The following is a 24,624-nucleotide window of genomic DNA, read 5'->3' as shown; positions in this document are numbered from 1 at the left end:
TAACAACAAGCTATGTGTAAGTTACCTTAGGTACCTACCTACCTAGGTAGTATTGAATATGCCTGGACAACTCTGCCGTCAAGACTATCACGTGATATCATCCGTCCCTCACCACACAATTCCATCGGTCCTAATTCATCCACCACCACAAATACTGGGACTCTGCGTCCCAAAAGACACAAAGAAAATCACATCACAACATGCGGCGGGACGTCGCGTGCGGCCAAAACATCAAAACGATCCGGGCAGGTCTCGAACCTGCAGCCTCCTGATTACATAATTCCCTATCGCCGGACGGTCTCGAAGATCACCGAGCTGACGGCGGGTCGTAGTCAGATGCGCTACCATTACGCCACCGGACCTGTACTTGTTGTTGAGTAATTAGGTGGATGTGTGGGATTATGAGGTGGAGTTTGTGGGTGTCTTGTTTTTTTTTCTAGTCGTATCAAGGTACGAAGCCGGAGGAGTGTTGCAACCGAGGCCGAGCAATGCGACCCCGAGACCGACCCCCAATCGGTGGTGGAGCTTCGCTGTTTATATCTAGCCCGGCTGGGCTATCCCAGCCTGCAGACCGGTGATGGCATAGCAAGTGCTTATGATCGCCACGGCACGTCAGAAGCAGACTGTCAAGGGTAAGCCTTGTGTCTCAGCCGCCGCTATGTCTGAGTTGGCATGTTGGGGATCCTCGGAGCCCAGCTAGGTCTTGCTGGCTATAAAACCCTTGTTCCACACTTGTGCTTCCAGGTATGCCTAGATAGCGTCTCAAAGTCAGTCAGCACTGCGAGTCAAGCCTTGACGATGTAGGGGAATGACATCGGTATCGAAAGAGCAGAGGGGACGAGCTAGCTTCCGTAGTCCAAAGATACGTAGAGTCGATTTTATGGTAAGCCTTTAGTGAGACAGAATAGAATTCAAAAAAATGCAGAAAGGTTAAAAAAAAGCCTAGCCCTCTTCCAAGATAACTGTTCATTAGAACACCAACATTAAAAGTAACTCATTTTCTCCTAGACATTCAGCTCGTACCAACAAAGAGCACCCTGACAATCACATCCTTGAATGAAATCCCAAAAAAAAAAGTGAAAAGAAAAAGCCCGATGGGTGTCAAACTAATGGGCAACGAATGAAAATGAACAAAATACTGCCGACAGCTCCAATGCAGGCCGCTTACTCAAGCTCGCTTACAGGAAAAAGCCAGCGAGAATAACGTTGACGGCAAACCCGGCAACGAGAGACTGGAAAGCAGAAAAGCGGCCCGAACCGGCGGTAACGGGGACATCATCACCAGCATGCTGGCCAGGGACGTCACCGGCACCGGGTTGCTGGGGCTGAGCCTGGTGCTCAGGTGAATGAGGAGCTGTGTTGTCTTGCTCCTTGGGCTGGTAGATGATACCGCCGTCACAGCTGGTGCATGGCTTCTCAACGACAAAGTCGTAGTCGCTGGTGCCCGGATTGCAGCGACCGTTGTTATCAGAGCACTGCTCGGGCTTGTAGACCTTCATGCCGGCGCAGTCGTCGGCGTTGGCACAGCGCTTGGGGGCCCAGGTCACCTTCTCGCCGGCCTTGCAGATGTCGCAGCTCTTGATGTAGACAAGTTGGCCAACGCAGTCCACACCAGGGAAAGGAACAAGGATGATGTTAATGTCGATGTCGATGTCGATGTTGTTAATGTTGTTGTTGTTGTTGTTGATGATTGTAACACCACTGGCAGTCTGCGATGGCAGAGGAGCGCTGAGGGTGGCGGTGCCGACCAGGGTCGGGGCGACAGAGCTAGATCCGTCCACAATATCGCGCCTATAGAGCGATAGAAGGATGCCAGCAGTGACCTGTCGTACCCTGAGCTTCTCGGTGGTGTCTAAATCTCCACCGCAGTTCTGGGACGGGTTACCCGGGCACGTCAGGTCGCAAGCGGCGTCGCCAACGATGCTGACATCGCTCTCATCAAGCTCATCCCCACAGTAGCATTGGCTGCAAAGATAGTCATGTTAGCAGTTGCGTCGACTGTAATCTAGGGCTCTTGGGGGATCATCGCTTACTTCTTGTAGGCACCGCTGTACAGGCGGTCCTTGCAGACGGTGACACACAGGTTGAGATCCATGTCATCCGACTCCTGTTCAAGCGTGAAGCCCCTGTAGTTCTCAGCGGATGCGGCACATCCAACAAAGCTGAAAGAAGCACCATCCTCTGACTGAAGCTCCTGGGGAAGAGGACCATCGGTGCCAGAAGGCGAGCTGGGCGAGGTTGTGGTCTGGGTACCGGCAGTGTTTGTACCGGTTTGTGTGGCATCAATGGCGGATGTTATGGTGTTGCCCTCGGTGAGTGTGGCAACATCCGTGGCGGTGCCAGACTCGCTCATGGTAACATCCTCAGTAGCAGTGGCACCAGCGGACTCGGTGGCAGTAACCTCCTCAGTAACAGTGGCGATGCCAGACTCGCTCATGGTAACATCCTCAGTAGCAGTGGCATCGGCGGACTCGGTGGCGGTGAAATCCCCAGTAACAGTGGCAGAAACTGACTCCGTGGCGGTAACGTCCTCAGTGGCAGTGGCAGAGACATCTTCGGTAGCAGTAGCATCAGCAGTTTCGGTGACAGTAACATCAGCGGACTCGGTAGCAGTAACGTCCTCGGTGGCAGTGGCAGAGACATCTTCTGTAGCAGTGGCGTCGGCGGACTCGGTCGCAGTCTCGGTGACGGTGACATCAGTTGACTCGGTAGAAGTGACATCCTCGGTGGCAGTGGCAGAAACATCTTCTGTGGCGGTGGCGTCGGCGGACTCGGTGACGGTCTCGGTGGCGGTAGCAGACTCAGTCGTGGTAGCGGCATCGGGGACGCTTGAGGTAGTGGTAATTGCCTGATCAGTCTCGTAGCACTCTTCGGTCTCTTCGTTGAGGCCAAAGACACACTCGCACTCTTCGTTGCAGAGATCGGTTTCGTTGTCGCACTCCTCTCCAATCTCAACAACATCGTTTCCGCAGGTGGGGGGTGTTGTAGGCGCGGTAGCGCATGGAGCATCTGCAGTCGGCTCCTCAGCAGGCCCAAACAAGCATGCGCAATCCTCACCACAAAGCTCATCTTCCTCATTATCACACTGTTCACCGGATTCAACAACGTTGTTTCCACAGGTGGGGGGTGTTGTAGGCGCGGTAGCGCATGGGGCATCCGCAGTCGGTTCCTCAGCAGGCCCAAACAAGCAAACGCAGTCCTCACCGCAAAGCTCATCTTCCTCATTATCACACTGTTCACCGGATTCGAGAACACCGTTTCCGCAGGTGGGTGGCACAGCAGGCGCGGCGGGGCAGGGGGCATCCGTGGTTGGTACCGTGGCGGGTCCGTAAATGCACTGGCAATCGTTGCCGCAAAGTTCGTCTTCTGTGTTATCACACTGCTCTCCGCTATCGACAATGTTATTTCCGCAACTAGGCGCGGCAGGTGCGGCAGCGCAGGGAATTTCGGCTGTCGGGTTCTCGGCTGTGCCGTACAAACATAAGCAGTTGGTACCGCAAAGCTCGTCCTCGGTATTATCACACTGCTCTCCGCTGTCGACAACGTTGTTTCCGCAAATAGGCGTGGCGGGCGCGGCAGCGCAGGGAATTTCATTAGTTGGGTTTTCGGCGGAACCATACAAGCACAGGCAGTTGGTGCCGCAAAGCTCGTCCTCGGCATTATCACACTGCTCTCCGCTGTCGACAACGTTGTTTCCGCAAATAGGCGTGGCGGGCGCGGCAGCGCAGGGAATTTCATTAGTTGGGTTTTCGGCGGAACCATACAAGCACAGGCAGTTGGTGCCGCAAAGCTCGTCCTCGGCATTATCACACTGCTCTCCGCTGTCGACAACGTTGTTTCCGCAAATAGGCGTGGCGGGCGCGGCAGCGCAGGGAATTTCATTAGTTGGGTTTTCGGCGGGACCATACAAGCACAGGCAGTTGGTGCCGCAAAGCTCGTCCTCGGCATTGTCACACTCCTCTCCGCTGTCGACAACGTCGTTTCCGCAGATAGGCGTGGTGGGTGCGGCAGCGCAGGGAACCTCATCAGTTGGGTTCTCGGCGGGACCATACTTACACGTGCATGTTTCGCTGCAGAGAGAATCAACCGCGCCGTTGTCGGCAAAGTCGCACTCCTCGTCGCCGGTGACGTCCCCATCACCACAGAAAGAAGTCTGGCAGTTGCCATCATTGTCGGTCCCATATTTGCACGCGCACTCCTCGTCACAGAGGGAAAGAGCCTGGCCGTTGAAAAGGACTCCGTCATCACACTGCTCTGTGCCATCGGGCATTCCATTGCCGCATGCCTGAATACACTGGTAATTGCCATTGGAGTCGGTGTATCCTCCGAATGCGCACAGGCATTCCGAGGTGCAAATGGATCCGGAAACGCCATTGTCTGGGCCTAGGTCACACTCCTCCCCAAGCTGGGGCTGGGCCGTAGAGTCGCCGCAGTCGGGGGCGGCCAAACATGCGTCACTCTCATCCATGCCCCATCTGCAGAGACAGGTCTCTTCGTTGCAGGTTGCATCAATGGAGCCTCCGGCGTCACATTGCTCGTCTAGGTCGACGTTACCGTCGCCACAGGATACCGGTGTTGATAGAAATGTCTCAGCGCGCACGAGAATGACGGGAGGACCCGTCTGGTCAAGGCCGTCCTTGTCAGTCCAGGGGAATGGCTCCAGCCCTTCGACGTCAGAGGCGATGTAGAACGGTTGGAATTCACTGTCCCTCTGGGCAAAGACGGAACGAGCTGCTCGGTCCCATGATGAAAGGATTGCGCTGTCGAGATTGGGAAGGTCAGGGTGCCTTGCCACCAGGGTGACGACGTTCTGGTCATCCTCGGTGACTTCCTCGATCCCTGCGCCCGCCGACGGAGGGTTCTCGCCGAAGATTCTCAATTTGAAATCGCCGAATCCACTAAGGAACTCGAGCGTCTCGCCGCTAGTCTGCAGCTCCGGTGTGGTGTTATCGTCGGTGGTCATGGGAACCTCCATGTACATTCCGGTGTTCGTGCCCTTCATGATGAAGTTGATGGCCTACATGATTTCCAGAATTAGTATATAAAAGGCCACTGATGCCACTTGCATGCATCACTCACGTTATTGAGAACAATGCGGGCATTGCGCCTAGCAGCATTCTTCACAGCTGCACCCGTTTCAGCCGCGTCGACCTCCGCCTGGGCGGCGGTGTCGCTCACGGGGACGCCCGAAAGCATGATGTTGCTTTCGTCTGTGAAAGCAGCACCCCATACAGCTTTGTTCTCGTTAAGGAACGAGTAGTCGGGCATAGTGCCGCTTCCTAGCTTGCTGATGAAAATAGCCTTGAAGAACTGGAAGTCTGCCTCCGTCAGCTCCGACCACTCATCCGTGGTGACGTTGGAGACGGTGTATCCCAGTGACCGAGCCGTCCGGTAATGGGGAGAATCCGCCAATTGCTTGTACTGGGCGGGCCAGGCGGGGTCGTAGAAGTCGACACGGTCTCCGGGAATAATCATGAGGATCTCCCCATCCAAGGGTGCGTCGCCAGGGGCAGCCATCACTGGCATCATAAGGCTGCCGGCCACAGCGCAAAGCGCCGCCGCCGAGAGTCCGCGCATCTTGAGGGTCGATCTCGTATCAAGGCTGGAACTTGGGTGTATTACAAGTTATGAAGCCCTGGTGATGGATAAAGAGGGTGCTTAAAGAGCGACTAGTTCTAGAAGGGGGGTTGGTAAAAGAGTGACAAGGGGCTTAAACGAAAGACTGAATGAGTGGATGCTGAACAGGATCAGATGTAGACAAACATGCTCTGGGCTTGGTACTCTTATACAAAAATCGAGGGTCGTGTTGTTTTGAATCGCTAGGGCGAGGACCCAAAGGTAAACAGTCTGAATCCTAGATTAGTCCTTGCGAATTCCCCGGCTCGCCTCAGCCATCTACCGAAATGAACAGTACCAATGCTAGACATGTCCTTGGGCTCCCCAGCTTGCACGGCTCATGTTGTTAAATCTGGTCTTGAATGTTGAAGACTTAAAAATGTCTTCAGATTCCATAGCCGAGTTTGTTGGTATGCTGGTCCAAGATATCCACAGCCCCTGCTCATTCTGTGCACATTCCTCCAGCGAGGCCAGGTTGAAAAATATCTCCCCCGATATCCTTCCGCCCCGGGCACCGGAGAGCCCGTCGATCTTTCATGTCCAGACGCACTCAGCACTTGCTGATTTGGCTTGCTTGAACGGCCTCTTCGTCTTGTCTGGCTTCAGACCGAACAATTCAAGGCCTTCTCTTGCACCGTCTGTTTATCTTTACAGGTTTCCACTTGGAAGGGTTGCCATCGAGAATGCTCCGGCCAGCAAAGTAGCCAAGCAAACAACCAAAGGACCGAGTCTTCGGGGCCACTTTGCCCCTTTGCTCGCTTGTCGGACTGAATAGTTTGCTGGAATTCCAGCCTTGCTGATGAAAAAACATAGTAACGTCCGCATAATTTCCCCTGCTGTAGTCGCCCGCGCTGGTGTCCTCCCTTGACTAGGCCAGCGCATAGAGAAACAGGCAAGGCCGTCACGTGAGCCCTCTCGGCCAGACCATTGCATTCCCCAGCAGACATGCCTTGGTCTTGGCACGTGTGTCCACCATTCCAGCTGGAATTGCTAAATTGCTCGCAGAATTCTCTTGACTGCCGTTGACCCTTCATGGAGAAGGGCTAGGAAGAGCGATATCCTATCAGCGGCATTATATCCAATTGATATTGGCAGCGTGAGCCTGCGTGGGTTTTAGGCCGGGGTGGATAAGTTAGGTGTTGTTGGTACGCAGAGACGTCGGTAGGCCAAGACCACAACAGAGCAATGATCTTATCTTGGGTGTTGCCACGTGACCAGCCGAGGAAGCGCCCTTGCTGGGTGGGGTCCGCTGGTTGGGTCCGCGGGGTGCTTCGCTTAGGGGCTGGCTGTTTTTTTACATGGAGAATCGCAACAAGCACGACTATGCCCATAGGCAATCGGGAAAAGTCGATGAACCCATTGATCTTTGATAGATTTCGCTGTGGGCAACTTCCTTGCGATTAACTACCAAAATACCACATAACTTACTCTTTCTGATAACATCGATTGATAAAACCAAACCTTCTATGCATGCAGGTGGGTGCACAGGTACAGCAGGTAACCAACCAGCACATTGGTCAATTGCTGTGGCCGAACAATACCACATGCGCTAAAAGCATAAGAAATAGCAAGGGATGTTTCTAGTGAACCTCATAGTCGCAGTAGTGTTCCGAGCTCGGTATACCGATGTAAGATGTGAATATATAATACAATTAACTACCATGTACATTTATTCTTACCAATTTGCAAGCACAGTGTCGTGGTATGGGCAACGCTAAGGACTTTTTTGCCCTGATTTACCCCGCTCTAATAGCTTACGGGTGCCTATCGGCCTCTCGGCACGGTGTAGGCAAGGTCCGTAGCGGGGTGACTTGCGCCGACTTTGTCATATTCGTAATATCAAACAGTGGTTCTACAGCTTTCACTCAGTCACTGTCAGCCAGGGTTGTAGATATAAAAAAGGTCTCGCAGATAAGGAAGAAATTCTCAGACTTTTACTTCGGAACTATCATTTCCGGTATATCTTTGAAGGATATTTAACAAACTTGAGCAAGTTTTCGTAAATTATTGATCAAGTCAGATAAAATGGCGCCCAAACATAGAATCATTATTGATACCGACCCAGGTAAACCACAAAAAAACAACACTGTCCCATCATTATTCACATACACCACAGTACTAACATACATTACAGGAGTCGATGATGTATTGGCCATCTTGCTGGCACTCAGCGCCTCTCCAGAAGACCTGGAGGTGGCGATGATCTCGGTCACGTACGGCAATGTGCCGCTTCAGGGGTAACTGCCTATCCCCAGATCTCAAGCACCCCTGTCGTCAGGGGGTGAAGCTGCCATCAGCAGCATCAATATGAGCAGTGAAGGAAGAATGTCATGCTGATACTCGACGACATGCATCACAAAAAAGCTGTCTGCGCAATGCAGTCGCTCTATTCCACGTCTTGGAGAAGGAGAGGGCTTGGCGCAAGTCGGTCGGTAAAGAGACGGGCTTTGAATCCTTGTCGGTATTCAAGCCCATCGTGGCCATTGGAGCCAAGCATCCGCTAGAGGAGGAGGAGCTTGCAGCGGACCACTTCCGTAAGTTCATGGAGGAGGGCCTTCTGCGGCGATAGTTGTCAGCTCTAACCAAGGCGTTGCACAATATCTAGACGGCGCCGACGGCCTGCACGGAGTCCACGACGCCGTAAGTATATCATGGCCCTTGCTTCATTTCTCCATGCAACCCGTGAAGCATCAAGCCACCCCCAGCAACTGACATACAACCAACACCCCCTAGCACCCGGACCTAACCCCCGCGGAAACATGGCGCACCCTCTTCGAGGACGCCCCGGGCGGGGCCCCCTCGGACATCCCCAGCTTTTCAACATACTTCACCCCATCCAAGACGCTAGCGCACAAGGAGATCCTCCGAATCCTCAAGGAATCCCCCGACCAGACCGTGACGATCCTCACCATCGGGCCCATGACCAACCTCGCCCTCGCGGCAGCCGAGGACCCCGAGACGCTCCTCCGCGCCCGCGAGGTCTGCGTCATGGGAGGCGCCATCAACGTGCCCGGCAACATCACGCCCGTGGCCGAGTTCAACACCTTTGCCGACGCCGTGGCCACGGCGCGCGTCTTTGCCCTGACGGCGCGGGAGCCCGCCTCCACCATGCCGCCCTGCACCTCGCCCAGCCTCAAGCCGTACCCTGAGGGGCTCTCGCGGCAGCTCAAGCTGTCGCTGTTCCCGCTCGACATCACCACCGACCACCTTCTCAACAAGGGCTTCTTCACGGAGCGCATCGCGCCGCTCGTCGCCTCCGGCAGCCCGCTCGCCCGCTGGCTGGAGCACGTGCTGTCGCGGACCTTTGACAAGATCGACAGCATCCTGGGCGACGGCAGCGAGCCGGGCCTGTCGCTGCACGACCCGCTGACGGTCTGGTACATGATGACGCGCGACAACCCGGCCTGGAAGGCGTCGGCCGGCGAGGACATCCGCGTCGAGACCGCCGGCCAGTGGACCCGCGGCATGCACATCCTGGACCGCCGCGTGCGCAGCAAGCCGGGCGTCAAGCAGGAGGCTGGCCAGGCCGAGAAGACCGAGGTGGTCGACGGCGTGCAGCTCGACGAGGTCCCCGGCGACACCATGGGATGGCTGAGCAGGAGGAGGGGCAACAGCGTCAACAGGATCGTGGGCTCGCCCGGCTTCAACATCTTTGCCGAGTATCTGATGAAGCAGCTGTTCTGGTAGAGGATGTATGAAAGGGGCATGTTATGGGGCCCACTGGTGCATGATTTTGTTCGTCTGATGTTGCGGAATGGGGTATCAATTTTCGAAAACACAAATGTAGAAAAGAAATATATGACCAGGCAAAGATGGAAGAGACCCCGACAAAGTAGCCCTCCCATCTCGGCCAGTCCATTCATGATCCTCGCAACCTCTTGACTGCGGCGAGATTCCCAAGCCGTTGCCGCTGCCCACTTATCGACATAATAATCCGATTTCTGTTTTTTTTTTCTCTTCTCTTCTCGTTTTTGTTACCGCCCTCGCGCCAAAGCAACTCCGCGTTTCTTTCACGCATTATATGTATCCCCAATGGGCTCTCCCCTGACCTTTGTCCAGTCGATGGAGCCTTCGAGCTCCTCGTCCACCAAGCCGACCACCAATATAGTCGAGCCGCGGATGATCTCGGTGCCTACCGACGGCCGGTCGACAGAGTCTTCATCGCCGTCGGCCGGTGCAATGTGGCGCTCTGTAACGTTGTAGAGGATCTGTAGGTCGATCGGGGTTTCCTGCATGTTAGAACCGGGTCTGATGTTCATGGAAGAAAAGAGGTCCGATACATGTTTAAGAAGCAGGATGGGGGGAACAAAGCGTACAATGTTGGCTTGGTTATCCGAGTTGATTAGTGTTCCTATCAACATGCGGCCGTCCGTCGTCATTATCACGACGCGCTCTGCAACATAACCAACAGTCAGCAAGCTTAATCTACAGAGATGGTCACCACAAAATTCATTGGCGCAAGGAATAAACATACTGTCGACATAGGAGTTGAGAAGGTGGACCATGTTTGCCCCGTTTCGGTATTCTGTTACCGGCCCAGATCGACGAGACCTGCCTGGGGAATCCGGGCGCCCTGCATGCAAAACCAAGCAAGCACTAGTCAAGGATTTGTAGAGAGGGCACCGTCGCCCGATCAAACTCTTCGCCGTTGCGGAGGAGGGGGCGGCTGATGTCAAGGCGGTGGACGAAAACGGCTGCAGAGCAATGAATTGTTTCTGTAACGTGGGGGAGCTTACAGCGCAAGGTACCGCCAAATGTTGAATTGCCGTTGATGCTCTGCCGTTTACGCTATGGTCGGACGACACTGCAAAGGTGGAGCATTTTGAGCAACCGTCTGGGGGGTGTGATTGGTGGGCGCTATCTTATCACATAATCCCGACTTTTCGGCCTTGCTGGGCTCGCTGGGCTCCCCCGATCACGGCCCCACCAATGAGTACCCGTTCTCCGTAACGGAGTTTGTTCCGTGCCCGGGATTCGGACGAGGGGTCGAAGGCGGAAGATACCGATCGAGATTATCCCAGTTCTAAGTTTTGCCCCAACAGAAATATTTGGCAACACAAGGCGTTCTAATAAACTTCATCCCAAAAATGGTTGCTTAGCTCAGATCAATTATGTCTATGCAAGGTTTATCTCCATTTTTGATATTGGCCTTTGAAACAAGATTCGACTAACCGCGGAAGCGGGAGGTACCGTTTCACATATGGAAGTTTGGATGAGACATCAGCTAAAACTAAGTTCGAATCTGCATCAGGAATTGTTGGATATTTTCATTGACTAGTATTTGGTCTAGTCCACCAGTTAAAGTAGGTACAGGTAATAACAACGATTCTCACGCTGTCTAAGCTTTGCCGCGTTGGTAGGTCTTGATGACACCAGCCTAGTAGCCGTACCGCTCGAGACCTTTCTCCAGTGCCCAAAGTTTTCCGCAACTTCCATAGTTCGGCTCCCCAAGTGCGCGCGACAAAGTAAAATGGTTCATAGAAATAAATAAATGGTTTCATTCGGGTATATCCTCCGCTTCAAAATAATCAATCATAAGACAGCAAAGTGAAAGAAATGAGATACCCATATGCCATGGGCCTCGTGTCAAAAAGAAGGTTGCTTTGCAAGCAACAAGAAAGGAAACGTTAAAGAGCCTGGCGTAGTTGCTACAGGCATGTTGTCATTCTTGAGAGATCGTTATGCTTAAACAAAGGAAACTGAATTGAGAGGAGAAAGCAAAAATAGGTGTGACCCAAAGATTGGAAGTGGATGCTTCAAACCCACAGAAGTTAAAATTATAAAGCCCTTGGTATTTCAAGCTGGCCGCTTAGAAGAAATCATCGTACAAGCTGGGCCTTAACCAATGGCCCGACCAATGTCCTCACGCAACAGCAATGGCCTGGGCGAGTTCAAAAAGTCATCACTGAACGAAACCCTTGGCGGCGTTTCCGAGTTTGAGTAAACTCGGTTGTGGCCTCGTGCATGGGCGTGGTGACCAGTGGACGACTTGGAGTGCCGAAGCTTATGCTGTAATGACTGTGTTTGCTGCAATGCGCCGCCACGTGGTAGATCACTCGAAGCCCGGGCCCAGCGAGGAGACAGATCCTGCTCTGAGGAGGTATGTCCACCGCCGTATGGGCTAGGTTGGTCATGACTGTAGCGTTCTCCAAAGCTGCGTAGGCTGCTCCTAGAACTCCTCGACCTGTTGTGCATACTCCTGGAGCTTGAAGACAAGGGGCCCGGAAGCTTCGAAATGCGTGACGGGTGCCTCCTTGTTTGGGGCAAATATGGCACATCTCCCGGGACTGACTCGTCCGTCAGACCCTCGCGGGCGTTTGGTGCCCGGGCTTGTATCGGGGTCTGTGGGTAGTCCCTGTCGATACTCACTCTGCCGCCGCTACCGTATGCCCCGTATTTGGATATCCTAAGGGGCGAGTGGATTGATCGAGGTGAGAATTCCTCCGACTGCCTCCCTGCCCCAGAGGCGAACGGCTGAGACTGCTGAGCAGGCGTGCTCTGATAGACGATCACGGCGCTGGGTACTTTCTTCAGGGAGCTGGTCGACTCTGCACCCCTTGTGTGCCCTTGGGTACCGTTACCATTTGCCCCTGAGGCTTCCAGTCCGGTCTCCTTCTCAAAAGCACCGCCACTCTTCTCCTCATCTCTGATCTCTCTGCTGATCTTCCATGACTCTATTTCCTCATCATCGATGGGTGTTATTCCCCGATGGAAGAAAGGAGGCCGTCTCTGTTTGTACCGGCGGTACAGCAAAAATCCAGCAATGATAAACAGAACTCCAGCGGCAGATATAATAGACGCAACAGTGATGGTGACTGCGCGCTGGTTGGTGGCGGCAGCTGCGGCTATTGGTGAGGATGTAGACGATGGCGTTGAATTAGTTGCAGAAGGAGCCAGGTCTGGCGCTCCGACGGGCGTCGACTGAGCCGACGTAGGAACAATCATAGGCGGCTTTGTCGACGCCAATGATGGGATAAGTGGTAGATTGCCCGTAGGACTTGGGGCGTGCGTTGTGTTTGGTTGGTTCGGCGAACGTGGGCTTGTCGTCGGCGTTGCTGTCCTCGATAGCCTGGTCGATGTGGTCAACTCGACGGTTGGTTTCAAAGATGGCTCTGGTGAAAGAGTAGGCTTGCTCTCTATGATTGTCGATGACGATGAGCTATTTGGCGGGCTATTAGGCGGGTCAGGCGGTGGAGAGTTTCCCCCTGGTGGCTGAGGCCTTCCGGGTTGCCGTAGTCCACCTGATGGCGGCCCTCCTCCTCCTGGTGGCCTTGGAAATCCGGGCCTCTCTCCGGATCCTCTTCCAGGCCCTTGTTGCCCTGGTGGTCCTGCTTCAGGTCCAGGCCCGGGTCCGGGTCCGGGTCTCGGCCCTGATCCAGGTCCAGGTCCAGGTCCTGGTCCTGGTCCTGTTTATTACTCATGTTAGCAGCCTAGTTCTGTATAATGGAGTTGGAGATGCATCAGGTCGTGAAAACAGATGTCCCAGGTTGGGCCACCGAGGGATTAGTAGCGCCCCGCCAGACCTTTAGCAAAAGGTTCCGCATAGCACCACCAGTAGTTCGGGTTCGCTGAGGGGGCTTTGGTATAACATTCAGAAAGGTCCGGACCTTGACGGACGGACAACAACTTTGAGCCTTTCGCCATCCTTGCTGAAGCTGGCTCAAAGTGGTTGTCCAGAAAGGGAACAAAACGCGATCCCAACAGAGCCATTATAACAGCCTCAAAATCTCATTTCCCGGTTGCTGACTCAGTTCAAAAGACGAATATGCAGAATGAAAGAGTTGTGATGTTCCGGATACGAGTGAGGTATCAACGGCGCCGGAGTGAATATTCAACACATATCGGTCAAGTGGCACAGACTAAGATCGAGCGCCGACTGCCGGAATGTGTCATGATGAAAGATAAAGATGCGTGCAACTGGGGTTTCTACTGTAGGAACAGAATAACAAAGGAAAATACTCGTAGTAAATAGGAGGTACCGACAAGTTTAAAAGATCGGGCCGCAGAGGCCAAGACTATGCTGACTGGGAACCGAAGCGTTCGCGTTTCGGTGAGATGAGACTCGAGATATCAGACGAAATATCGGACGGAGGACCAAAAGTCCTTGCACGCAGGGAATCCGAATCCACAACCAGACCCAAGGACCAAGCTCGTCGCAAAGGAGAGATCGTCTCAAGGAAACGAGCCTCGCGGTTGTGTAAAAGTTCAGGCGCTGGTTGATCAAGACTGAAGAGAGATCCGCAGTCTATACAGAAGATCGGTAACGTGGGTTACGTGCTTCGTTTGGATGCACAGCGTATCGTAACTGGACAAGACGAGGGAACCGTTTGTTGAGCGTCGACGTATGGGCTACCCTCACGGCCTTCTTCTTCTTCTTCTGCTGCTGCTCCTGCTTCTGCTTCTGCTTCTGCTACCCACGTTGCATGTCATCCGTCTGCAATAGCGTTGGCATACACGGGTGGAAGTCGGCAGAGCGGGTGCTGCGGATGAAGCACGCTGGAGATGAGATGATAAGAGGCAGGAATGAGTTGGGGTAGGTCGCAGCAATAAAGTAAGGCAACCGACTCGACTCGACCCCTCGCTCGTAAAAGTAAAGTAAGGCAGGTAGCGTGCGGGTGGGTGGGCGTGCAGGTACCTGCATGCGGTTCGGGCGTGCGGCCACTACACTCTTAAAATATCTTCTCCTCTTCCAAAAGGCAGGGAACGTGGGGGAAACGACGACAAAGAATCAATAATAAAGGAAAAGAGGGAATAAAAAAAAAAGGCCTGCTCGAACCGGTAGATTACAAGCCGTGCGGTGTACGGAGTATGCGTGGTGAGTAGGTAGTATTGAGATCCACATGCAGCACATCTATTCCCTTCCAACTCCGCACTCAACGTTCAGGCGTGTGCCCAAAAAGAAGCGAACACACGCCTCCTCTATGTGGTACCTTGGGTACGAGCTACAGTGGTATGTCAAGTTGTGAGTGTTTGTATACTACTGCGGTAGCGAGTAGCACTGGCTGATGACAAGAGAGGGGCCGAGGGACGGCATGAAACGTGGAGCTCTGAATGACAAGGGGAGGGGTGTGTGGTGTGATTGACAACAAGACTCCAGTTCATCCTGGCAGCTCTCTGGAAAAAAATCGTAAACAATGATAAGAAAGTCAGCCCGGAAACCTAGCGAGCATGAACAACCTAGACGGCCGCTAAAAAGAGCCCGCCTTTGTTGCGAATAAATCCAGGATCGGAAATTCATCGACGAACCATTGGCCGTTGAGAAGTTTGAGGCAGGTACAAAAGCTGTCAAAAACGTGGAAAGACAAAGTACCTACCTTAATTATCTAGGCAGGTAGGTACCTTAGTTAGGTACTTGCCTTGCCTTGCAAGCTTGCTACCTTGGGCAAATCACGCCCCGATTGTGGTTTCCGAGCCGGACAAACGAGCGAGCCCAAGGCGTCGCTTACCCTAGGCACATGCACAGACTAGAACTAGTGCCCTTGCAGGAGATGACTTGATCGGGTTACCACCACTATACCGGTTGGAGTCTTTTTTTTTTTTTTCCTCCCAGATCCTAATTTTGGAACCAGTCCCGGGAGCACACTTCATACTAATGCCCACCGTTCAACGGCAATGTTTTCGGGCTAGGGACGCAACCAGCGGGCGGCGGGCGGCATTCTTGCCGTTTGCGAAATAGCTGCCCCGGCTTAGGTATCTTCCAGACCTGCCAAGTTCTCGATTTCCAAATGACAGTTACCACTGTATGGTACAGTAAAGTTGTTCAGAGTTGGAACAAAAAGAACCAGGCCTTTACAGTACCTGGTGGGGTGGTGGTGTGCGTCGCGATGCCCCCCGGTTTGCACTCTTTGATTTGCCAGCGGAGCTACAAGTTAAAAGGCTAGCGTTGAACAGAAAAAGCCCGCATGGGGAACAAAAAAAACAACAACGTATGGGCAGTCAATCTAGATTTTGATGGCTGTTGGGTATGTGAAAATAAAGTGCGGAGCGAGCGTGTGTCGAGGATGGAACTTGGAAAATGGGTTTCAACGGGAGGAGAAGTTGCTGCTTCGTCGGTGGTGGTTGGTCCACGATCACGATAGATTTCTGGTTCAATTGAGACCAAGGTCAGGGGTTCGATGACAAAAAGCAAACGTGGATCCTTCGGGACCGACCTTGAGCCAATATGGAGTAAAAGAAGTGAACTAAGGTAGGTACGGAGTACAAGGTACGGAGGTACGTACCTATAGTGCATCTGTTAATCCTACGAAAGACGTGGGAGTGGAGAGCATGCTGGCAGGGATCCCGACAAGAATAAGCAGGGGCTGGCTTGGCTGTGGATTTCTGGCCAAGAGAGCTGCTTCTCGGTAGACCCAGCCAAGGTCTTGTCTTGTGGTCGAGCAAGGATCTTCCACATTTTCAATGGACACAACCACAAGACAGAGCTGCCATGCCCTTGTTGGGGGCGGCTACGAACAAACGGCCCAGGGGTGCGGGTGCCTGACTAAGGTACCAAAGACAACTGGAGCTTGCCAGGCCAGGCACTGATGGATTTTCGATCCAATGCACGAAGCGCTGGCACCACTGGTGACAGTTCAATCGCCCCAAGACCAAACCAACATTGTTTTGAAAACTTGGCTGCCTGGTGATATGTTCAGCCAGTAAACGGAGTATTTTTCAGCACATATTACGTGTGAGAAAATATTGGGCATCAATCACAGAATCGTCAACTAGGCATCACTTTGGCTGTCATATACAACCATCAGAACTGTCATTGATTGTTGGTTCTCCTAGTAATTAGAAGCCGTTTCGAACTGCCCAGATGCCGTTGCCGCAATGTTGCAACTAAAACTAATAAATTGATGCACGCATGCAGTGAAAAAATGCACACTACCGCACCTCGCCACACACACCATGAACATGCAACGAATGGGATCACAACCCTATAGGCTCTGCTGTGATGAGACGCATCCATGTGGAAGAGCTGCAGCCCGTTTCGAGCAGCTGATCTATGTAGGGATTCAACGTGTCTTTTGCTTACTTTGCAACCATTTTTGAGGGTTTGCAGCTGATTGCAGTGCTGTTAGATACCTTAGGTAGTTGATAGGTAATAAAAGAGCCTCCTTTCCCAGCCAGGCCGCTTCCGAGGCATTGGAAAAAAAGGAAAAGAAAAAGAAACATTCAATTGATCGGCCATGTCACCAAGCGCCATTTCGTGCTTTGTTCTTGCATCCAAATGCAACAACCAGACTTTTTTGTTGAAAATCTACCGAGTCGCATCATGAAACTTTTCTTGGGACAGTATCCAGTACGCCTTACGGATACGCATCGGTTGAACCCAGCTGTTGCCAACATCTCCCTTGCAGCAGATATCGATCGAATCATGGAGGCTGATCTGAACGTGCACTTCAGGTTGGTCCCTGAGAACAACCTAGCTATGGATCACAGCCCACATCAGTTAAACCGACCCCAAGATGACTGATGCTTTATCCTGTTGCACTTTGAGTAGAACAAGGCATATAGGACCCTGACAAGTTTCTTTTCGCTAGCCTCCCTCTTTTTTTTCTTCTCCTCTTTGACGTCTCATGGGGTGCATCTGTCTTTTTTTTCTTCTTACTCTGTCCCACTCTTCCAGCGGTGAGTGAGGGGCGCCCACGTTAGAAACAACAAAACCCCACTGGGTTCGTCGCAGGCGTCGAACATCATCATTTATTCGATTCGCGATGGTCCCCGTGTTAGGCAAGGCGTCGATTTGTGTCTTCGTCTAAGAATACCATACTAGAACTAGAGCTAGACTAGAAACTGAAGAAACTGGGGATCAAAACATCGCGTGGAGCCTCGCGATAATGCAGCTGTTTTTCAGCGCATGCAGTGCACAGCCCATCTATGGATGCCATCGATGCCATCGCTGGATGATCTGGCAAATCTCAAAGAGCTGGGCTTGCTGGGATATCCGGGAACGGCAAAAGGACCCCCCACAGAGGCTGTGGGTTGGGGCTTTTTGTCAAAATTGTCAATGCCTTTTTCTTTCATTCGCTCGCTCACTTGACCCGAAACATTCCGTGTCGTTCGCGCCCTGGCAGGCAGGCATATCCCGGCGACGGCAGGGAGGGCTGAGCAAACTGAACAAGAAAAAAGAATTACTGATTGACGAACAAACGATATCAATGCAGAAATGCTTGCGGTTTAGCGGCCAACAGCGGAGGAGTTCGATTCGTCTCGAGGCAAAGAACATGCATGCTTGCAGGAATCTAATCAATAACAAAGCCCCATCAGCTGAAGCATCTTGGGGGGGTAAAAGGTCACCTTGGGTCTTTTTTCCCCATAGTTTCTCACCTAATAGGGAATCTTTCTTCTTTCCTCTTGTCTACATATCCATGTCGTCAAGCCTTCAAAGTTCGAAAACCCCCTCTGATGACATGGTATTCAAAGTGGGTGATTTCAATATTGCTGCAAGGATCAATTGATTTTCTGCACAAAGTCCGATTTACCGTCCTGGCAAGCCTGGTTGTGATTTTGTTTCCATCATAGCGTGACCTACCCGTGCATCGACTGTAACCCTCTATACATATTTTGTGTTTGGCGTCTTTGCGTCATGAGCAAAAAAAAAACGAGAGAGATGCATTGGCAGCTCCGGACGAAACTTGACTCAAAACAGTGATTGTTTATTATGCCATGCGAGACATATACCGGAGGCGCCGTCAGCATCTTGTTACGCGGCCAGCATGTGGCTTTTTTTTTTTTTTTTTTTTTTTTCTTTCTTGCTCAAGTCGTTCGTCCCACCGTCTTTCTGATCTGTGGCTTGCCTGCACGATCCTTGGCGAACATTCCTTCCTTTAAGGATGGGGTAATTAACGAAAACGACCATGGGTGACGGTCTGCGTTGGCCGAGCTCGGCATCGCCAGATCCGGCACTTCCTCGGGATCAATTTGCTCCAGCAACATTGCAACCGTTGTAGTTTCGTGGCTGAAAATTAGCTGGTTTAATCTAGAATACTCCATAATACGGCGGGCATGGTAGCGGTATACACATCAACGAAAAAAAGGTCAGAAGAGAAATAACCGACTCCCATGTACCTGCAGACATTTACGATGAACGTGGATAGTAACATGGAATTAAGCCAGCATGCCGAGCAGTGGGTGGACCCGGATCTTTTTTTGCAATAATAGCAACGGCTTCTCGGTGAGCCGCTGCAGTCTGCATGCAAGGTGCAATACTACTTACTATACCAGAAATAACGCTGGGAAAAGATACGAATCGTAAGAAAGCGGACTTGGGAGACCAAAAGAAGTAAACAAACAAGTTTCTGACACACAAAAAGGCCGCAAACATTGGCCATACTACTTACTGTACTCTTACTTTACGCCTCAGTGATACATTTCTTTTTGCTTATGGGCCTCTGAAATGCAATTAAATAGTTTGCCGTAAAAAGGCATGCACTGCCTTCCAACTGCCTGCCGTTAAGCGGACGAACGTGCGTCCCGAGGAAGATTTTCTGGGGATGCAAGGACTTGGCCAACGGGACAAGTCGAACGAAGCGAGCAGGGATTTAAATGGGGAGCGGGAGGCCGATAGCGAAGCGAACAGTGCAGCCCCGGGGGGTTATCAGTGCTGATCAAGTCACTTTAATTTGGTTTTTTTTCTTGTTCAAGTGATGGGCCTGCGTGGTACGTTGTACGTCGTAGTTCTGCAAGTAGTGATGTTTGGGGGTCTGTGCAAAAAGGCAGATGACGTGCAAGCCAGCATCAGGTATCTAAATTAAGCAGCCTCAATCCCACACTTGGCGACTGGCAGCAATTTTTTTCCTCGAAAGTGATGTTGATATGATAAGATGGGGTTATCCATCTGAACTTGCCCCGATCTAATCTCTTAACAGAAAAGAAAAATTCCCGTATCTTTATTTTATTTTCTTACAAGCCACACCGCAGCTTCCATGCAGACAAAAGTCCCTCCCAGTCCCTTGAGAAAAGATTCCACTGTTTACAGTACGATGGCCACGAGAAAGCAATAAGCCCACTGCATCGGGTGATCTCGAGAAGCAGGGCGTTTAGGAGAATTACTTTTGCAGACTAGTGCGGCTTGTACCTACATTAGCTGAAAAGGGGGGCTAGGTGTTTAGCCGGATTAGATCCCTCTGATCAATGTCCAATCAGCTGGTTCGGACGTGGTTCAACCCATCGACTTTTTGGCCTTATCCACAAAATCAAACAAGGAGAAAAGAAAGAAAAGCTAGGGGCGTGAAGTCCCCGCAGTTCTCCAGTACCGGGATGATCCCTTCATTTTGGTAAGTAGTGGTTTTCTCTTCACTCCCCCAACCCTCGATTTTTTTTTTTTGATTTTTTTTTGGTTCTCACCGCTTCTTTTCCAAAACCAGCCTTGTCTCCATTCATTGCTTCACACGTCGCAATTATTCGTACCCACGGGGTTAGAGGGATTTAAATTAATTCACGCAAAACGAACAGGAACAGAAAAAAAAGCATGGTTGGTACCGCACCATCTTCTTCTCCCCTCGTCGGCACTTTACCATCCCGGTGCAAGTTTGACCCTGTTTACCCGTCTTCTGTCGCCACTCGTCGGTTCGATAGTATACTTTGATAAAAATCTTGGGGGCCAGCTGACCAGACGAACAAGCATGTCTCTGGAAACCCTCCACTGGGAACGAAAAGTAACAGCGATGTGCTTTTTTTTCGTTTCCTTGAGGGGGGTTGGTTGTATCTACTGTAAACTAAACGTACCTACCTACATGCATAGTAGTGGCGTCGATTTTCAGCCTCGCCTTCTACGGAATACTCGGCCGGGTCTCTAAAGCAGGTACGCGCCTGGAGGCCTCGGCTGGACAGCCTCGCTGTCTCTCTGTTCTTCTTGGTTCTTCTCGATTCATCGCGTGATGAAGATGTTTGGAATATTTTGCAACATCACAAATCATCACAAACAACTCTAAGATAACTCAAAACAATAGAGTTGTTAGCGGAGATTTTCCCAGGGTTGGCCAAAAAGCCATTGGCCGGATTATCCTCCCTCCCACCTTCCGTCGATCGCACACAGCCAGCCCATAATAACACCCACCATGGATTGACTCAGTAGTTTTTTTGACCAACGCATCGTGGCGTTCGTCCTTGTCATACATGGGCGCAAGAGGGGGCGGGACAGCTTAAACAGGCACCTACTCCGTAGCTGTATATTATAAGAGAAACGTCAAATCTGCGCTGGCAGATTGTAGGTATCAGAGAGCTGGGACATCCCCTGAAGGAATTGATGCAATGATCGTATCTTTCACCTTGATTGACGGGAGTGCTCCGTGCTGACCTTGCCGCAGCTCTTTTCTCTGTTTCTCTCCACAAGCTTACTAGAACTTTACCGACTCGTACAGTACCATAGTAGAGATTTTTTGCTGGCCCCCCGGCTATGCATTCAACCGCACGACAAGGACCACCCCAACACCCTACCTACCCCCGAATATCTCCGGGTTTTTGTTGTTTAACGACGTGACAAGATTTCCCATGTCTCCATCCCTCCGACTATGCACGTCGCAGTACTACCACCTACATACTCGGCGTCGGAATGAAATTGCCGCAAGCGAAGGGCGGCGGACCAAAAACTCAATAACCGGCACGTTCGGGGAGGGGAAAGGCACAACGTCACTTTCCGTGCTTTTTCATGCGTCGAAGATAGATAGCGTTACAGTTTGGTCCCTCTGACAAATTCTACAGGTTTTTTTTTTGTTTGTTCGTCCCGGGACGGCGTGGTAGTCTTTTTCCTCCCGAGGTTTTGGAAGTTGTCAAAAAGCCCCTCTATTAGTCCAAGCTTATCTGTATCGAACGGCATCCCACGGGGTTTATTGTTTTGTTTCACTAGGCGGAGGAGAGGTGAACGAGAAACCTGTTCATCATTCCTACGTAATTAACTGTAACGTGCTCGCTGTCTACAATTATGCCTCACGCGTGGGACGCAACATATTGCTCAAAATCAATTAACCGCACGATAACCAGATGAGGGACGATCAAGCGTGATGCTTACTATTACTTCCTTAGGGTGCACCCACTTTACATCGTAATATAACACCTCTGTTAAGCGGGGCTATACCCTCATTCATCTATTCGCAACTTGCTCGTCACATATCACAACCTATCAAGCTGACAGTTTTGCCGTGCTCCGGACCATTAACAGATCTGAAAAATAAGGGGAAAAAAAGCAAGATAAAGAAAAACCCCTACGTCAGATCCTCGGTGACGTCTGTAATTGGATCAAGTTTCCGCCTTGGCTTTGCGGTGAGTGAGCACCCTGAGCAGGGTTGTTCAGGTAGTCAGAGAGACAGAGGAATATATATGATGTTGTACTATGGGTTTCAAAGGAATCAAAGACGAGGCAGCGGAATAGATGCTTTACGTCTCACAAAAGCCGGAATACTCTTACACCAATATGGCCAAATCAGGCAGGAGATGAACGTGTGTGTGTGTGTGTGCCTTATTCGTAATTGTCAATGGTTTCCGTGGGTTTTGTGATCTAACCCGCCAAGCAATGTCAGATAATTCGGGTTACCAATCTCGGCTGTGTGTGTGTTTTGCGCCCCAACTACCGACCTCTGTTCGTGGCACTAACGCAGAGTTGTTTGTTGGGGATTCGCATGCGTGTGTCGTACCTGACACGGGGGATTACCGTACCTGTGGGCTTGGGATGCGCGGCTTTGACGGAATGCATGCAACTGTGCTTGTTGGTTACAGGTATGGTACTTTTGATGGATGTTCGGCAGTACCTGATTCATCCGTATCTTACCCGTCCTCGGGTAGGGTTTTTTTTTTTTTTTTAATTACGCAGTTACTTATCTCTTTTGCTCTCATTTTTTTAGTGTGTGCAGGATGCGCCAAAGTCGAAGCACCTTCGGCTCAGTTAAGATGCCGTACCTACAAATTTTTGGGCGAACCGTGCTGACGTTGCGCGCGGTACGGGGGTATAAAGTGGTTGTAATATATGCAAGATGTTGTGGTTCTTTTCTATTAGAACTTCCACAGATTCGTCAGCTGGCCTGGAATAATTGGAGGGTTTACAATTAATCCTGTCCCCATCAACGTCGCATCGTACCAAATTCAAACCGACGTTTGCAAATTTCGTATAACAAGTACCACGTTATAAAATTGAAAGTGGTAATAGTCCAATTCAATATCCTATAATAATCGTCAACTAGCGCGATGACCAGTCACAAAAAAACGATATGACCCCGAGGAGAGACCCTCTATTTCTTCAACAATTCGCACATTTCGTACCTTTTCGCACGTTTACTCAATTAAACATCTGGGTTGCCAATTCCCGAACCCTGAATGCCCAGGCAAGCCAGGACATTCACCACACTCCATCTCCGTAGATACCACGAGCCCAAAAGCCATGTGTGGCGCTCTCAAGGGTATGTAATGTACCACCGGTATACTAATTGAGGTGAGCTTACCACCTCGCATCCCTTAGCTACCCTACCTTTGGTTCTGGTTGTCAGTTTTTTTTTATGTAGTATTCCCATTCGTCCATATTCGTCTCCCAATCTCAAATCTTTGCTTCTTTCTTGAACGTGCTGTGGGAAAAGCACGTCCCGAAAACGACGGTTACACCATATCACATCACATGAGCACAATTGGCTGCCTCGTACCGTGGAAACAAACACGATAGATAGCCTCGCGGGGGACAGGAAACACGACGGTCTCGGGGGAAAACGGTTGCGCTAATACTAGCCTCGAAATCCCCCTCCTTAATCTAATCTACCAATCTACTCACATCTACCAACCCACGGTACCTACTTCGTACCTACCTTACCAACCAGCCCGTCTTGTTTAGGTACCCTAACCGGTAATACCAGAATACAGCTCCCGTGACCTGTTTTCTACCCCTTTTTATTTCGGTGCCATCAATTACTTTTTTTCTTGCTCACTACCAAAAAATAGAGTCCGTTGGGTCTCTTGGGTGTGTATACCACACCCTCTTTTCTTGATGCCTTGCATACATGCTATACGTTGCGCGATTCCGGGAGTCCGCCACCCCGAAGGAGGAGAAGACCTTTTGCGGCGTGCCATGGTTTGTATGGGTGACACTTTTTTTTTTTTTTTTTGTTGGAACGCCACGCATACACATGTCGCGCAACGGCAAGGGTCGTTTTTTGTTGTCTCGCTTGCAAGAAAAAAATATGGAGGTGTTTTACATAGTATTCTCCAATTGGGCCAAAAAAAGATGCAGCTCTGAAAGGGGTGTGTGTGTGTGTGTATGTTTGTGGTTGGTCCCTACCTACATGTACGTGCAAAGGCACAAGGGGTAAAAGAAAGTGTCGTGCAAGCGTGCTAGGGGGAAAGTGTGCAAACGTGCAAAAGCAACACCAAGAAGCGGTGAGTTTGGATCTTGAACTGGAGGGTATAGTGAGATGTGATGATGACGATTTGTTATACTATAGAGCCTAGCCTAGCCTTCTAATCTAGCATCATAGTTAATAATTGCGACCTTTTTTATGTTAGTTGAACCAAGTAAGATCTGCGCCCCACGACCGCAACTGAGGCAAAATAATATCGCACGCCCCCCGGGGGCGCCTCTTTTTTCTCTGTCGAATGACTAGCAGCGCTTTCGTATTGCATGCGGCTGACAACTTGAATCCAAAACGTAACTACATGCATTCCTCTTGACGTTTTCTGGCGGTGAACGAGGAACATTCCAGGCGCCCCCCGGTGACTGCTTTGCGCTCCGTCGATGGCAGGCAGAAAAAAACAGGGCTTGCCAAATTTCACCAAGTCCGGCAAATGGATTCTTCCAGTTTGGGTAAGCCGGACGCTGACTGTAACCCGCACTTGCTTATATCTCGTGAGATATTTTTTTTTTAAAAAAAAACAAACACTTTGCTACATACCGGATAGCTGCGGTTTCATGTCCTGCAAGAAGAGAAGGGGTCTTGATGCATGCGTATAGGACATTTGCAATCTTGGTAAGGGGACTGGACAGAGACGTCAAGACGTCATCTTCTGACCTACAGTGAACAGCAGCACCATGCCTCATACCGGCATTCC

The 24,624-nt window shown here is 51.2% G+C and overlaps 6 protein-coding genes and 1 non-coding gene across 7 annotated transcripts; 2 read left to right on the top strand and 5 right to left on the bottom strand.

Moving 5' to 3' along the window:
• Nucleotides 1-237: 237 nt before the first annotated feature.
• Nucleotides 238-362, bottom strand: MGG_20009. The gene has a single exon. It is a non-coding gene; the product is annotated as a tRNA-Arg (tRNA).
• A 451-nt stretch (nt 363-813) lies between these two features.
• Nucleotides 814-6,624, bottom strand: MGG_04541 (uncharacterized protein). The gene is made up of 3 exons (XM_003713545.1): nt 5,080-6,624; nt 2,034-5,017; nt 814-1,965 (listed from the first exon to the last, which is right to left on the bottom strand). Exons 1-3 carry the CDS (start codon nt 5,575-5,577, stop codon nt 1,179-1,181), a joined length of 4,269 nt encoding a protein of 1,422 aa, XP_003713593.1. The 5' UTR covers nt 5,578-6,624; the 3' UTR covers nt 814-1,178.
• An 827-nt stretch (nt 6,625-7,451) lies between these two features.
• Nucleotides 7,452-9,536, top strand: MGG_04540 (inosine-uridine preferring nucleoside hydrolase). Its single transcript, XM_003713544.1, has 5 exons — nt 7,452-7,681; nt 7,751-7,853; nt 7,981-8,150; nt 8,222-8,256; nt 8,350-9,536. The coding sequence occupies exons 1-5, from the start codon at nt 7,642-7,644 to the stop codon at nt 9,301-9,303; spliced, it is 1,302 nt and encodes a 433-aa protein (XP_003713592.1). The 5' UTR covers nt 7,452-7,641; the 3' UTR covers nt 9,304-9,536.
• A 90-nt stretch (nt 9,537-9,626) lies between these two features.
• Nucleotides 9,627-10,121, bottom strand: MGG_04539 (uncharacterized protein; the record flags this gene model as incomplete). The annotated part of the gene is made up of 3 exons (XM_003713543.1): nt 9,627-9,824; nt 9,933-10,009; nt 10,091-10,121. 3 exons carry the CDS (start codon nt 10,119-10,121, stop codon nt 9,627-9,629), a joined length of 306 nt encoding a protein of 101 aa, XP_003713591.1.
• Nucleotides 10,122-11,454: 1,333 nt separating this feature from the next.
• MGG_04538 (uncharacterized protein) lies at nt 11,455-13,326 on the bottom strand (the record flags this gene model as incomplete). Its single annotated transcript, XM_003713542.1, has 2 exons — nt 11,455-13,022; nt 13,140-13,326. 2 exons carry the CDS (start codon nt 13,324-13,326, stop codon nt 11,455-11,457), a joined length of 1,755 nt encoding a protein of 584 aa, XP_003713590.1.
• A 5,392-nt stretch (nt 13,327-18,718) lies between these two features.
• Nucleotides 18,719-19,208, top strand: MGG_15546 (uncharacterized protein; the record flags this gene model as incomplete). Its single annotated transcript, XM_003713541.1, has 3 exons — nt 18,719-18,728; nt 18,826-18,852; nt 19,012-19,208. The coding sequence occupies 3 exons, from the start codon at nt 18,719-18,721 to the stop codon at nt 19,206-19,208; spliced, it is 234 nt and encodes a 77-aa protein (XP_003713589.1).
• Nucleotides 19,209-21,803: 2,595 nt separating this feature from the next.
• MGG_15545 (uncharacterized protein) lies at nt 21,804-23,649 on the bottom strand (the record flags this gene model as incomplete). The annotated part of the gene is made up of 6 exons (XM_003713540.1): nt 21,804-21,826; nt 22,174-22,295; nt 22,499-22,584; nt 23,034-23,059; nt 23,384-23,418; nt 23,492-23,649. 6 exons carry the CDS (start codon nt 23,647-23,649, stop codon nt 21,804-21,806), a joined length of 450 nt encoding a protein of 149 aa, XP_003713588.1.
• Nucleotides 23,650-24,624: the final 975 nt, after the last annotated feature.

The sequence above is a fragment of the Pyricularia oryzae genome, chromosome 2 (genome assembly GCF_000002495.2).
Source record: "Pyricularia oryzae 70-15 chromosome 2, whole genome shotgun sequence".
NCBI lineage: Eukaryota > Fungi > Ascomycota > Sordariomycetes > Magnaporthales > Pyriculariaceae > Pyricularia > Pyricularia oryzae.
The sequence above is the reverse complement of the archived record's forward strand: the minus strand, read 5'-3'. Positions and strand labels throughout refer to the sequence as shown.

Excerpts from the sequence above, each read along its gene's own strand:
- MGG_04541 (XM_003713545.1), bottom strand. The coding sequence starts at position 5,577 with ATGCGCGGACTCTCGGCGGCGGCGCTTTGCGCTGTGGCCGGCAGCCTT. Across the intron at positions 5,018-5,079 it reads CCCGCATTGTTCTCAATAAC|GCCATCAACTTCATCATGAA; the intron begins GTGAGTGATGCA and ends GAAATCATGTAG. Across the intron at positions 1,966-2,033 it reads TACAGCGGTGCCTACAAGAA|CCAATGCTACTGTGGGGATG; the intron begins GTAAGCGATGAT and ends CTATCTTTGCAG.
- MGG_04540 (XM_003713544.1), top strand. The coding sequence starts at position 7,642 with ATGGCGCCCAAACATAGAATCATTATTGATACCGACCCAG. Across the intron at positions 7,682-7,750 it reads CATTATTGATACCGACCCAG|GAGTCGATGATGTATTGGCC; the intron begins GTAAACCACAAA and ends CATACATTACAG. Across the intron at positions 8,257-8,349 it reads TGCACGGAGTCCACGACGCC|CACCCGGACCTAACCCCCGC; the intron begins GTAAGTATATCA and ends AACACCCCCTAG.